At 34.2% G+C, this 15,270-nt stretch overlaps 1 protein-coding gene across 1 annotated transcript in view; it reads left to right on the top strand.

Moving 5' to 3' along the window:
• The window catches only part of ATMAK3 (Acyl-CoA N-acyltransferases (NAT) superfamily protein), a 36,534-nt gene extending 30,947 nt beyond the window's left edge, over nucleotides 1-5,587 (top strand). The window contains exon 4 of the mRNA XM_089800557.1: nucleotides 5,298-5,587. Within this exon, the coding sequence (XP_089656683.1) occupies nucleotides 5,298-5,564 (267 nt within the window). The 3' untranslated portion in view covers nucleotides 5,565-5,587. The remainder of the gene's footprint in view (nucleotides 1-5,297) is intronic.
• The last annotated feature ends 9,683 nt before the right edge of the window (nucleotides 5,588-15,270 follow it).

The following is a 15,270-nucleotide window of genomic DNA, read 5'->3' as shown; positions in this document are numbered from 1 at the left end:
AATCTATAATTATTCTTTATTTAAAACATTATCACATTTATACAATCATTTACCTTTGTTCTCAGTTCATAAATCGAAAGTTTAAAGTTTTCAATAATTCTTGCAGTTAGGAAAACTTTCATAGCATTCACATTCTAATTGATTTGCTATAAAGATCTTGGTTTTAAGTGTTTTGTTTAGGATTAGGTACACCCGCCTTGGTTTTGCAGAGCCAGAAGTGCAAGGGATTTGGATTGTATCTATCAATCCCGTTAAGTTGGCCTTAACTGGTTGGATATCCTAGCATTGAGTAGGCAAGGCTCGTAGGATTCGAATCTGCGGTTATATACTAAGCAAAGTTATATACAATTTGATATATGAACATGACATAAAAATTATTAAAAATTTAAATAAACAAATTAAATTTAGTAATTACAATTTAACTTCAACAACTCCACTTTGGAGAATGATTTGAATGTCGAATGTCACATATGATGGTTCTTCACAAACGTTTGTTTCTCCTTCCCCTCTTGGTATGCTTCACCCAATCTATTTGAGTGCCGATTTGTTGCATGGCAAAGTTGAGGGAGTGTACGATGCATGGTGTCAATAAAAATGTTCGTACTGGCCTTCAACCAAAGCACATGCATCCCTACAATTTTTGGCACTGCCTGTAATCACTTGGACCGCATTCTCACTACCCACCATCTTTGTGGCCCTAATGAGAATTCTGGAAATGATATGTGAATCTTTCACTTCCCCTTCATAATTAACTGCCTTAAAAAATTGCCTCTTTGGGGACCCTGTAATCTCATTAATCAATGGCCGATGTTTTGTATCTTTCCATCCATAAGAAACAATAGAAACATCTGAAGTTTTCCAAGAGTCTAATTGTTTGAATAGCTCTCTCTACAAAAGTTTTCTTTTTGCTTGTGTAATTAGTTGATGCTTTATGGATGGTTGCCACCATTTCCTTCCACTATGGTAATCTCACCAAGTTGAAAAAAAGACCATCGACACAAAGGCAACGTGCAATGGCTTTGATTAGCAAGTTGTCTTGCCCCCATTTTAAATGCAGTGTACTAGGGACCTCTTTTGCGGGTGGTTTCTACTTCTTCCTCTTCCTCTCCCGGTATAGGTACTTGCAAGAATGGATGTTTGGATGATAATTGGTTTGGTGGGTTATGCATTTTTTGTCTTTCTGGATGAAGTTTGTTTTGATCTTTTAACCAATTTATTAGCAGCTCCTTGTTCTTTTACATATGAAGCTATTTCTGCATTAAACATAACCCTTCCCATCATTGCCTTTGCACTTTGCCATTCCTTGGCCAAAAGGGCCCATAAAATGAAGGCATCCTCAATTATCCACAAGAACATCATTCCACATGTGACTTGAGAGATATTCACTATCGACACTGTGATGCCCTAGCTGTGAATTGAGGCATACTCAACTATCTAGAGTAATAATACTCTTCTATGGATCTAGACATACTCAAGTATCCATAGTTACGAATCTCCAATTTTGTGGATTGAGGTTTATGCAACTACCCACAAATACAACACACATCTTGTGGATTATGACAAACTCAACTATCCACAAGAACCAAACTGTGAAGCACCCCATTGTTCAAAGAATAGCTAGAAATGAAGAACTAGTACCTCTTATGCAATACACCATCTTTGAGGGAGAAGCTAGCTCGGATAGAATATTCCTCCAATCTTCTTTGATCTGCTTAGACCTTATGTGCTAGATGCAGGGTCTTTCACTTGAGATTGCTACTGCTTAGGAAAAGTACATCTCATGCTATATACCATTCTACATCCCAAAGCATGGCTGCCCCTTCCATGTAGTGATCCTCCTTACATGACAATAGACCCAAGTTGGTATGAATGTAAACCAAGTCTTCAGCTTATTTTGAGCTCAACTGGTTATGCTTCACTGAGTGGATAAAGAAGGATGTACTCTAAGTGCATTCAGCAGAAAAAGAACTTGCAAGTTGGACAATGTTCACAAAATTAAAGTAAAACATAAAAATGAAAAACAAATTAAAGAAGTGTAGAGTCGTAGACTACAAGTGTTAAACAAGAAACGGAAAAAAAACTTGTGAGAGGAGCTTAAGTGCAAGAGGTTGTAGAATGCGTAAATGGTTGACCATAGAGGTACCACCATGTGATAGCTCCCATGTTAGTTTGGTCCTTTATTGCAATTGGACCAAGTTTACCTCCTGAGACAAATAAGCTAAATTATGTTCTTTATTTTATTGTGCATTTCTTCATCCGTAAATAGTCTTGCAAAAGCTTTGTAGCACCCAGTAGCAACTTCTTCCTTTGCCTATGGTGCTACTCTATCCAACATAACAAGTATGTCCTTGCTATAGTACCTTGGAGATAGGGCATATGAAAGGAGGTTCAATGGGGCGGTCATCTTCTCCCAGCGATGCTAAATGACACTTTCCACTTGATTGCACAAGGTTTCATTCTGCGGGGTCAATTTTTATTTTCTCAACCATCGTGTCTATGCCATCATACACATCTCCTAAACAAGGTTTATCTGTATCAACAAAGCAGAGCAATAGTCATGATAGACACTGTGAAATCAAATACAAATTGCACACGAGTCCATCACCTGTCATCCAAGACCAATTGTACCTTTTGGGCCCTCTCTAAATGTGAAGCCTTCCACACACCCCATTGGTTGGAGATAACTATTTGGCTCAATGCCCCTTGCACCTTGCCAAGTCACCTCATAACAAGTATGAGACACAAATCGGGTATCAACAACCTAAGCAAGTTAAGAACAATATGTCAATAAATATTAAGCGAAGTTATATAAAACTTGATAATTGAACACAACATAAAATTTATTAAAAATTTAAATAAATAAATCAAATGTAGTAATTACAATTTACCTTCAATAGCTCCAATTTCGAGAATCATCTGAAAATCGATTGTGACATATGATGGTTTTGTCAGAAAACATCTGTATCTCCTCTCCCTCTTGGTTTATTTGCTTCACCCAATCTATTTGAGTGCCAATTTGTTGCATGACCAAGTTGAGGGAGTGTATAGTGCATGGTGTCAAAAAAAGATGGTCATACTGGTCTTCAACCAAAGAACCTCCATCCCTACAATTTTTGGCATTGTCTATAATCACTTGGACCACATTCTCACTACACCATCTCTATGGCCTCAATTAGAATTCTGGAAATGAATTGTGAATCTTTCAGTTCCCCTTCACAATCAATTGCCTTCAAAAATATTGCTCCTTTAGGGGCCCTGTAGTCACATTAATCAATGGCTGGTTTTTTGTATCCTTCCATCCATCAGAAACAATAGAAACACCTGAAGTTTTCCAACAATTTCTAATTGGTTGAATAGCTCTCTCTACAGAAGTCCTCTTTTTGCAAGAGAGTGGTACGCTCTTTTTCATACCTAGGGCTTGTGTAATCAGCTGATGCTTTATGGATGACTGCCACCATTTCCTTCCAATATGGTAATCTCAACAAGTTGAAAGAGAGACCATTGGCATATAGGCAACGTGCAATAGCTTTGATTAGCAAGCTCTCTTGCCTCTATTTTAAATGCGGTGTCCAATGGGCCTCTTTTGTGGGTGGTTTCTACTTCCTCTTCCTCTCCTGGTACAGGTACTTGCAAGTATGAATGATTGGAGGATACATTTAGTTCGGTGGGTAATTGCATTTCTTTTCTTTCCGGATGGAGGTCAATAAGAAGTTTTGTTTTGAGCTTTTAACCCATTTATTAGAATATTTTTGTTCTTTTACATATGAAGCTATTTGTGCATTAAACATCCCCTTCCCATCATTGCCTTTGCACATTGACATTCCTTGGCTAGAAGGGCCCATAAAATGAAGGCATACTCAATTATCCACAAGAACACCATTCCACATGTGACTTGAGACATATTCACTATCCACACTGTGATGCCCCATTTGTGAATTGAGACATACTCACCTATCCACAGCAATAACACTCTTTCTGTGGTTCTGGAAATACTCAAGTATCCATAGTTACATATCTCCAAGTTTGTGGATTGAGGTTCACTCAACTACCCACAAATACAACATGCTTCCTGTGGATTGTGACAGACTCAACTCTCCACAAGAACCAAACTGCCAAGCACTCCATTGTTCCAAGAATAGTCAGAAATGAAGAACTGGTAGCTCTCATGCAATACACCATCTTTGAGGGAGAAGCTAGCTCGGGATGGAATATTTGCCCAACCTTCTTTGACCTGCTTAGACCTTATGTACTAGATGCAGGGTCTTTCACTTGGAAATGAACAGAGATATCAAATAGATCTCCCCCATATATATCAATCTTCTTATAAAATATGAAGTAAATATCACACTCGAATACAGCAGGTTACAACAGATGTTTAAAGCACTTTTTGCAGAAAGATGTCAAGAAAATCGAGGTGCCTGAAACCAATGAATACTGAAAAGGTGGTTTGGGTTGCCTTGCTTGATAATTTGCATTACATTCTTGGGACATCAGGCTGGGAATCAAATTTCTAAAGGAGAATATGTCGCCTGAGAGCTGATTCCAAACACTATGCTGTAGATTCTTTTGTATGTTGTGTTTAGAGGTTTCAGTGAAACTACCACCTACCATAGATGCACAATGCTTCCTTCTGCTGGTGACCACTACAAAACTTCCTGACAATAATAAATTAATATCTGATATAATCATTCTTTGGGATGATCTGTCTCTATAATGGATTGTTCTTTAGCATTTATAGAATCCTATCAATTTTCCTGTATCTGACAAATATCATGCTAAACTGTTTTTGGGAAATAATTGCCAACTACTTAATTATTTGCTAGCCAATACTCCAGCTTAATAACTTCAATTCTAATTTAATTTTGAAATACCAAATCTAATAGAGTGGACACCAAGCCTAGCCTGATAGGGTATGGTAATGACCATAAATGGCCAAGGACATATTTTTCCACAGAAATTTTTGCTGCACCCAAACATGAAACATCTGCATTCGAGCATCCAAAAGCATCCGCACCTGCATCCTAGGTTTTCCTGAACACATTGGTATCTTAGTTATATATAAGTGCACTCGATAGAGATGCAGCTATGAGATGGGTATGTTGTTTGTGTCCCTATACTGAAGTGTCCTTGTGTCTGCAATTTTCACTTTGATAATCACTAGTTAATAGTAAATGTGCATCATTTTACTTTAAAATTTTAAGAACTTTTTGATACAATTTTGTTACTGATGATTTCCTGTAAGTTTCTAAATCTGTATGCAATTTCATGACAAGTGTATTAACAGTATGATTTGGCAGGTTACACTTGAGGCAGAGGTTACAAATAAGGGAGCGCTAGCATTGTACGGGAATCTTGGATTTATCCGTGTAAAGAGACTTTTTAGGTATTACTTGAATGGGGTTGATGCTTTTCGGCTTAAATTATTATTCCCTCGTCCTGATCCCATGCTTATGCTAAATGAAGAAAATTTTAATATGGATCTGTCCCATCAATTTTCTCATGAGGGTAGTCATAACTGCAATCAACATAAAGATTGTTCAGAACATTGTGACGATTTCATATAGAATGATGATCATCTTTTTCAAGATACTTTTTGGCAGGCTATTTTCCTTTGTGATTGTCAGTGCTAAATATCTGCAATTAGTCACCCTTTTTAGAAAATAATTGGTCATCCTTATAATGAACGACCTTTGCAAAGAATATCCAAGTAAATTTCAGATGTGCAGGTTCAATCAGTTTAAAATCAAAGTAGATCCCTGACAAAGATATCATTGTGTTCTTAGGGAAGAAAGTCATTCAGGACAGGCTTCTGTAGTCCCAGATTGATATTTCCTGTTTTAGACTTAAGATAATGGTGTGACTTTCTTTATACAAGGTTGCTCTTATTAACAGACTATGAAATGTCTATTATGAAGATATCAATACATGACCTTACCGTGTGGTGGCCAAAAAACATAGGATGACATGACCAGAAAATGGGACAATTTGTGAACATGGTGACGTGGAAAATGCTACTCCGCACAATGGAAGAATCACTGCCTGTTTGCAGGAGAAACAAAGAACACAATTTTCAGTCAGAGGGAGGGCGGGGGGAGTGGGGGAGGGGTGATCTGATGTTTAGCAGGTGAGTCAATAAGTGAAGCATCAATTTGGTGATCATAACATAATGTGATGTAAGCTTCTAACAGGCAAAAAAACCCAATTTTCTTCTGGGCTTTACTTGTTGCCTCCATTTTTTTTTTTCTGAAATTCAATTTTTCCTTGAGCTCAACCTTGAAATCAAGATTTAGAATGTGTTTTCTTTTAGAAGAGTGAAGATCTGGTAAATTTGACTGAAATACATTGTCAAGAACTAGAAACTAAAAAGCTTTTATAATTTCAGTAATGTGAAAAACCTGCTACACCATTTTTTTATTTTGATGTTTTCCTTATTGACACATGTTTAGGTAAATAGTTTTCATTAGTAGTTTATTACATTGAAAAATTATGTTTCATTGTCTTTTTGATGTTTGCATGGGCTTTGCATTAAGGCCCTGTTCTGACATCAAAACTTTTCTTTTCTGATTGAACTTAATCTGATAATGCTGTTCAGGGTAATATCCCCAGTTGAATATTCCCTAACCTGCTAATACTTTTCCTTTCTATTCAACCATCCCAACTGACACCAGATGTTTGAACTGCATCTGTTCAGGCTTCCGAATCATGTTATCAAATCTAATTACATTGGTTTGACAAATCAAGCGACTAGTTCGTCTTATTTCTGGGAGAATGCCATTTGCTGCTTGATTCACCATCTTTGAGAGTCCAAATCTTGATGCTATACGATTTCCATTCATTTAAATTCTAATTCGGATGAAGTTATTTCCTCTTTCTAAAGCCATTGTAGAACAATTTGATTAATTACAATTACTTGCTCAGTAGTGGGTCTGTATGTCCTCCAAATGAAAAACTTTGAGTGGCAATTGCACCTTGTGGCTGAAGATGAGCTATCCAAAACTATTCCTTTAACTTCCAGACCAACGATGTACACTTTTATTAACGATAGAAACTGCTGAAATCTCCAAGAATCATGTACATGCCTTTGAGGAACTTATTGTACCCCTATGTGCAAGAATTTCATGTTGTACTCAAGGTGTAGCTTCCAACGTGGCTTTGCACTGTGTTTTAAAACAATGCTCATAGTATTTTCAAAGATGATTGATTGATAAGCCAAAATCATTTGATGTTGCCTTGAGTGCCTAATGACTTGGTGAAGTAATATTGTGCCAATCACATCACTGATTGGAGCTCTAGTGGATCAGGACTAAACCTAAAAGAAACAAGCCTAACTATGTATCTCAAAGCTTTCTGTTGTGGCCATGTCTCAAATCTAGCTCCCACCTTTTGCAATTGACATGTTCGTTAATGCTAGAGATCATAATGGTAGAGTCCAAAGGGTCACTAAAGGCTTAAGTGTCTGAAGTACTTCAATATGACGAATTAATTTGCTGCTGTCTCAGTTAAATGATGCATGCTGCAACTTCAAAATGTCCCAAATCAAATCAGGAGTTTATGGCCTGCTATTGGAGGACCAGTGTGATAGAAATAGGGGCTAATGTTACTTGTATGCCTTAGCATTTAAGTGATTGTGAATGTAATGGGTCATCAAGGGAATGCTTTTATTAGATTTTATTATTTTGTCCATCTTAGACTCTAGGAGTAGTATAAAAGTTGCGAAGAAAGTAAGTTCTGTGTCTTGTAGCATCACATGTTCTTGTTTCAAATAAATAAAATGATACACCTCTAAGCAATGATCTTCCAAGCCACATGTCCACATGACTAGCTGGGTGCTCTATCTATTACTTTCATCACATCGCGCATCCAACTACATTGAAGAATCATGCTCGTAGATTTTGAGTTGTGCTTGAAGTTACTAGTTCAAAGCAAACATTATTAGTAATTACCTCGACTTAAAGCTATTTCACAATCTCTCTGTGTGCTAGGAAAGTTGTTAAGTGATGATTGCATTTGTAAAATGCACTATAAACCAACCCATTTAAATGAAGAGTGATGCCATGATGCATGGGATATAAGTCACATAAAACATACGAGAAGTTTTAATTTATGAAGTCAAAATTAATTAGAAGGGCAAGTTTTGGTTAAATGATTTAGTTTCCACAAGCTATCACAAAATACTTGTTATTGTTAACTTGGAATGGTTTAACCAGCAAGTCAAAAGTCATGAAAGGCTATAATTTGAATTCAATTTTTTGCATGATTTTCCAATGGGTGTTCAACGAGCTGTTTGTGTTTGTTTTGTATTCATAAGAACTGTAAAAGTAGTGTATATTGGAATCATCGACTTGAACTTCACAAAGAATGTTACCCCTAATTGCAAGCACTAGGTGAACTCAACTCTAAAGAAATCTCCTAGTTACATGATTTCTTTTGGATATGTACTTAATAAAACAGTTTTTTGTTTGATATAGGAGTTATCTTTCATGGGCACCCTTTCACTTAGCAATATCTTGCATTATGGGATACATTGTTTAGTTTTCATTTAGTAATATCGTGCATTATGGGATCCATTGTTGAGCTTCCAAGAAATAGATGGAACATCTTAGAGTATGTGAAGGTGAACATGATGTTTCTCTTTTGGGGACATGCATGTATTCCAAAAAGTGCTTTGTTCTAAGGTTATTTTCCCATACTCACATTAACTCTAATCTTGCTTGGTTTGATCAGTCATAAGCTTAATTTACACGTGCCTTTGCTTTGATGGTTGATCTTTTTTATTAGAAGTGTCAATCAATAATAAAATTTAAAAGCTTATTCCCTACTTTGATTTAAAAGAAATAGTATAACTTGATTTGCTCTCTTATTATTTCTTTTCTTGTGTTGCTATTCATTAGTTTCTTGGAAACCTTATAGCCTAAACATTGTTTGAGATCTTAAGATTTTAGCCCTATCATAGGTGAGGGGCTAGAAGTTGTGCATGCTCCAATCATTGCGATGATACTTGAAATAGGACTTGGTTTATGCAAAAAATAACGATATTAAAAGTGTTACTTGACAATAAGTAGCCTTAATTATCTACATATAACATGTCATTGTTAGGTTAATTAACTATACTACCCATTTTATAAAAATGATATACAAAAGATAAAATTTAATGTGAAATGCATAAATCATATTTAAGATAGTGCAAGTATGCCAACAAGTGGACATTGTTTGCAAAACATGATGTAAGAGTTAGATCATTTTCTCTAATGCAAGTAAAAAGAACCACTATTTTCAACATTTCATTGTAATGCAGGAAAATGCAAATAAAATAAGAATAAGCAACAAGCAACTAAGCCTATTCTAATAGTCATGCACACCTCAAAACATATAGTTAACATATGTGCAAATGTGTTAGTAATAAGAAACAAACTTAATGTAGTCAAAAACATGCAAACTGCCAAATGAGAAATGCAAACCTCTAATTGAGAAAGTGTTCATAAGGTTGTCATGAAGTTATGTAGTTGCTCACAACACTTGCAACTTTACAATGCATAAAGAGATGATGTGAAGAGTGAGGAGTGAGGAGAAGACTTTCAATTTATAGATGTTCGAAGGAAATGAAGGGTTGAGATTTAATTAGAAATCAAGGGCTAAGATTCATTTGGATCAATGACATGGCAATGAGGTGGACACTAAATAGGTAAGGGGATGATTCAAAAGGGATGAGTTTCACATACTTGCATGAGCAATCTTGAAAGTGATGGCTCATAAATTTCAAGCGGGGGACAAGTGTAAGAGGTGAGAAGCTCAAGAGATCTCACAAATGTTTGAGCAAGTCTCATGGAGGAAAGGAGAGGCAGATGTGTAAGACTTTAAAGTCTTGAAGACAACTACACATACGAGAGTGGCTCAAGGATTATTTTAATTTTTGAAATTTAAATTTGTGTTCACACGTGCGAGACAATTTTGAATTAGAGTAAATTGGTAATATGATACGATTTAGGAAAAGGTGGAGGGATTTAGGCTAGGTTAGTTTAATTTATTTATGGTTAATTAAACTCTTGAGAAATGAGATAGGAAAAGAATAAATAAATGTAAATTTATTTAATCTAGGGTAAGGTAAAAAGGTGAATAAATAGATTTAAACTTAATTAGTAGAGGATAGGATAAAAGTTAATTTGATTAAATAAATATCAATTTATTTAATAAAGGACAAGCTAAAGATAAATATTAGTAAATTACTAAAAAATATTTTTTTAATTGGCTAGGATAAGGGTAAGGGTAATTGTGTTCTTAAGTTTGAACAAATTTTGGTGTCTACATTCATTTTTTGACAAAAACATCCAAAATTATAATCTAATGGGGGATTGTGTGCACAATTAGTACAACTTGCACTCAAATTCTTTCATAATTCATCTTGCTTGTCAAATGGTGTTATAGTACCTCATCTAGTTCATTTTGTGTAGGGTGATTCATTGATATGTGATAATAGTTGACACAATAGTCATAAAATATTTTTAGCAGAATTATTAATAGAGTTAGTTTAAAAAAATGTAATGATTTCGAGTCTCAACATTGTATAGAGCAATTCATTTCTTAATGCAATCAAATATGTTTTAACTAAACAATTTAGTTATGAGTGCACTTTATTGTAGGTATTCTATGAATGAATACTTTAGTGACATCCCAAAATTTGTGTTATTTCTTGCTAGAAACGATATTTATATTGAGAAAACATTGAAAATTAAAATATGTAAGTTGAGATATTTAAAAGTTTTTGCTCTTACAACTTCGATCATAAGAAATTTCACAAACTCATCCAAGTTAAACTAGAGAGTTAGGAACTATTTTAATGATAAACTCGATACTTGTTTGATGCTATCATTTTCTCTATAATAATGCAACACCAATATGTTACTCATTTTTTATTTGGAATCATCAACATCTACCTTTTTTTTTTTTAAAATATTTTTTAAAAATATTTTTTGTTAATAAATCTGAAACCTCTTCAAAGTATGAATTATCAAGGTTTTCTTATGTAACAACAAAATGGAATAAAGAAATGAGTAAATCATTCAAATAAAAATTGATAATTATAGGAAAATTGTAGTTCATAACACAATCTTTAGGGCTTTCCTATGCTAGAGGCTTAATGCTAGCTTGTCAACATGCACCACTATTAGGATAATGGATAACTATGCATTTATATTTTCCTATATATTGCATGATTTCTTGATCATACATAGGGAGATCAAGTTTCTTAGCAAAAGATTAGTAAAACCTAATCTTATCACAATCCATAAATAATTGTGTCTAAACCCTTTTGATTTACTAAATATTTTTTTAGAGAAACTCAATTTTTTTAATTATGCAATTCAAATAACAAGGATATAATAAATAACAAAGCACACTCAAAATAATGTATGACATTGTCTTTTTTGAAGGAAACCCAAGAGTAGTGAAAAACCCTAGTAGTGGCATTCCTTTAGTATCTCATCACTTATTGGAGCTAATATAAGGAGTATATTATCATTAAATGATTTTTGGAGCATAATAGTATCAAATTCAAATGCTTGGCTCCAATTTTCTAATGCAAACACAAAAACTCTACAAGACCTCTCTATTCACAACTAATATGCTCACTTATCAAGCTAACTAAACCTCTAAACCTCTTGGGGAACTTGAAGCTCTAATTTTATTCCTTTTTGACTACTTCACTAGTTGAAGGACAAGTAGTTTGGAAAAAAAAAGTTCCATTTGTAACTATCAAATTATTGAAGAAAATTTCTCAAATAGTCATAAGAAATCAATTCTCAAAGCAAGGAATACCAGTGGTTATCACCCATTACTAGCATTGATATTCATCCACTACACAATTTGAAAATGTCTTATGTAGCTTTGTGCATGTCTTTTACCACTAATTTGGCTAGGTATTTGACTACTATACAAATTGAAAATGATGTTCACTTTTTGCACATGTTCTCATGTGATTGTTGTTGCAAGGTTTGTTTTAGGTATTTCTAAGTTGACCTTATCAATTTGTGTTGGTCTTGTTGTGTAATGTACATTGAAATTCTTATGGCTTGGTTGTTTTGGGTATGACGGAATAGTTTCTTGCATTCTAGCTTTGGTTTCCCTTAGTTACTACGAATGTGTTCTAGTCTCTCTTAGTTGAAATATGAATATGTCTAGTTATAAGACCTTCCTTGTTGATAGTGGGTATTTAGTGACTACTTATAAGTTGACACCTAGTCGCTCTCATGGGTCTATGACAACATTTGGTACTCCTTATTTTGAAATAGATGATTATGTTTCTCTTGGTTGCCATGTTAATATGGTTTCTATGCTTGCTGTGTTAATGGATCTCATGCTCATCATTTGCAATAAAATTAAATCTTCTCCTTTGTTATAGCTTTCCCTTTTGATTGTTTGTGTGCATTACATGCTTGAGAATGACAATTTTTGATTGCAGGGGCTTGGTTTGTAGGTTTAATAATTTCCGCCTTGTCTTCTTGATATACATAATTCATTCACGGATTCATGGAATTCTCTTGTTGAAGGAAAGATTGAGATCTTCACTTGTGCTACGACTCTTTAAAGGACAATGATTTGGTGTATAATGAAAATTTGTGGATGTGGAGAGGATTTTCCATTGGTAAAATCTTAGACCACTTTTTTCAACCTATTGTTCAAACCTATCAATGCTTGAGTTTGGGTTTTCCTTTGAAATCTTCCTGTTTGGTTTTGGGGGGATTCTTTCTATAAGTTCATAAGAAACTCCATTTATTTTTAAAAGATCGACTGCTTTTTCCTACATGGGTCATTTAATTTTTGCTCCTATTCTAGATGATATAGACATCTTCAAGCTTTTGGTTAGGGACATTTCTTTGATGGTTAGGGATAGGCTTTAGAATCAATTTTTAAAAATATATGTATAGTTTTCTAGTTGTCATTGATGTCAAACAATGTGGTATAGAGATATATAGTGAAGATATATTCTAGTACATTTGGTGGTCTATGTATGCTTAGATAAGGGATGTTGGTCCAAAAGAGGGTTATGTGCTAAACATGACAATGTTAGATAACAGTAGAAGATAGGCATTTATTTTAGAGATCATGTGAGAATGATGTTTATGTTATATTCTTAGTTTCATAAGTTAATGGTTTAGGAAGAGTTATATAATTGAAGATGATAGTTGTTCAATTGTGTTTTTCCAAAGGTTTCTACTTTGGAAATTAAGGTTGAGGATGTAGATATGTAATTTGTATTATATTTAGGTATTGATCTTGGTTGAGGTGTTTTTTGGTGACCTGAAAATAGTTCCTAATGATCTAAAAACAAGTTTACCAAGTGATGTGGTTATGATTAGTTTGAGTTTTGGCCCAAAAATGTGTTGTTATGACTTCTAATGTGGAGTTTGGATCTCATTGTAGCGCATAGAGGAAAGCTACAATTGGTAAGTGATGTGGTTCTTTAGATAGTGTGGTGCTACACATTTGAGATAACTATGGATGTTGTTTTGGTAATTACAGATGTGGTATTGGACAATGTGCAATATGATCATGATCCTTTTTTCTCCTAGAGTGGATCATGCTCCATGTTTTTGGTTTGGGTATTACATTTAATGTTTTATCTCTTATTCAGATGAGTTCATTTTATGCATGACCTATGTTTTGGTCTGAATTCTCTTGGGCATGACCTTTATTGTAATTTGTTGTTGACATGGTTGACTTGTAATTTTCTTTTAATGAACCTTATTGTAATTCCAATGTCCTATTTCTGTATATAGGTATAGTGTGTGCTTTGGAAAAAATACAAGTATAGTGAGTAGGAAAGTGAAGATCTATAAGAAGAGTTTTAGAAGAGCAACGTGTAGTTTATGAGGTTGTAATTTTGTGATTGTGACAAAGAAGTAAAGGGAAAGACAATATGTTTATGATGTTGATAAAGTTGTGTAGGACGACGACATTATTGAGAAAATTTATTTCTTTCTAATGTGGAGAGTTGAATGTATTTTTTCCTAGGACAATGAGTCTTGGGTGCAAAAGTTCTTTCTTGTTCTTATTACTTTAGCAATGTGTCCTCATTCGCAAGTTCTAGAGTAGTGAGCTCCTATCTATATTTTGTAGTGAGCCTATAGTTGTAATTATAGAGAATTTAGTTCCTATTATATTTGTAATTAGATCATATATTCAATAATATATCTCTGTGAGAAAGTGCTCGCTGTGGTTTTTCCCACTTTAAGCTTTCCATGTACACAAATCTTGGTGTTGATGTCTTATTTGAGTTTAATATGAAATATAGTTTATTACTTAAGCAATAATTTGGTTTATGTTGCCTCACCCGCCTCTTAGTATCTAGTGTGTGTTAAAAAATGGGTGCTAGAGGTGATTCCTTTGGAAGAAGCTTAACCACTTGAGTCAGATCTAGGATGACGCATAACTTACATTTTCAAGTTCTAGTATTTGATGGTACAATTTTTCTTATTGGAAAGACAAGATAGAAGCATAGTTGGAAACTTTGTAGAAAGGTATGTGAGAGGTTATTCAGGTTGGGTTCAATCCACCTCCTAGAAGACCTTTGACTATTGATCAAGAAAAACAAAAGTAAGTCAATGAAAGAAAGATCAATACTTTTAATAGTTTATGTGATACAAAATTTGGGAAGGTAAAAGGTACAAAAGGAGTTAAAGAGATATAAGAGAAGTTTGTTTTGGTCTATGAAGAAAATTGAAGATAAAACATGCAAGACTAATGGACCTAAAATAAAAGTGTGAATTCTTAAGAAAGAAAGGTAATAAGAGTGTTGAAAGATACATATACAAGGTCATAGATGTTGCAGATGGAATCAAAGTTATTGGCAACCATCTAGAAGACATAAATGTTACAATTAATATCTTATAACCCTACCAAAGGAGTTCATGCCAATTACATGTTCAATAATGGAAAACAATGATCTAAGTTATTAATCGATTGATCAACTTATTGGTTCACTTTGTGCATTTGAGATTGTAGAAGTTAAAAGAAAAACGAGAGGAATACATTTAAAGATGTTGAAGAAGTTGAACTAGAGACATGCAAAATGATAGAGGAAGTTTAAGAATTTATGTCAAGAAGATTCAAGTGAGACAACGATAAGTTCAAAAGTGAGTTAACTCTTAAGCACTTTAATTGTTGCGGAATATGACATTTTGCAAATGATTGCAATTATAGAAAATATTATATTGAATTAGAAGATGATGATAAAAGTGATCTAAAGAAAGATGATTTCAAGAAGAACAAACTTCA

This window comes from Cupressus sempervirens, chromosome 9 (genome assembly GCF_028749045.1).
Source record: "Cupressus sempervirens isolate cs-2001-9-10 chromosome 9, ASM2874904v1, whole genome shotgun sequence".
In the NCBI taxonomy this organism is placed as follows: Eukaryota; Viridiplantae; Streptophyta; class Pinopsida; order Cupressales; family Cupressaceae; genus Cupressus; species Cupressus sempervirens.
Note: the sequence above shows the minus strand (reverse complement) of the source record. Positions and strands in the feature narration are given on the sequence as shown.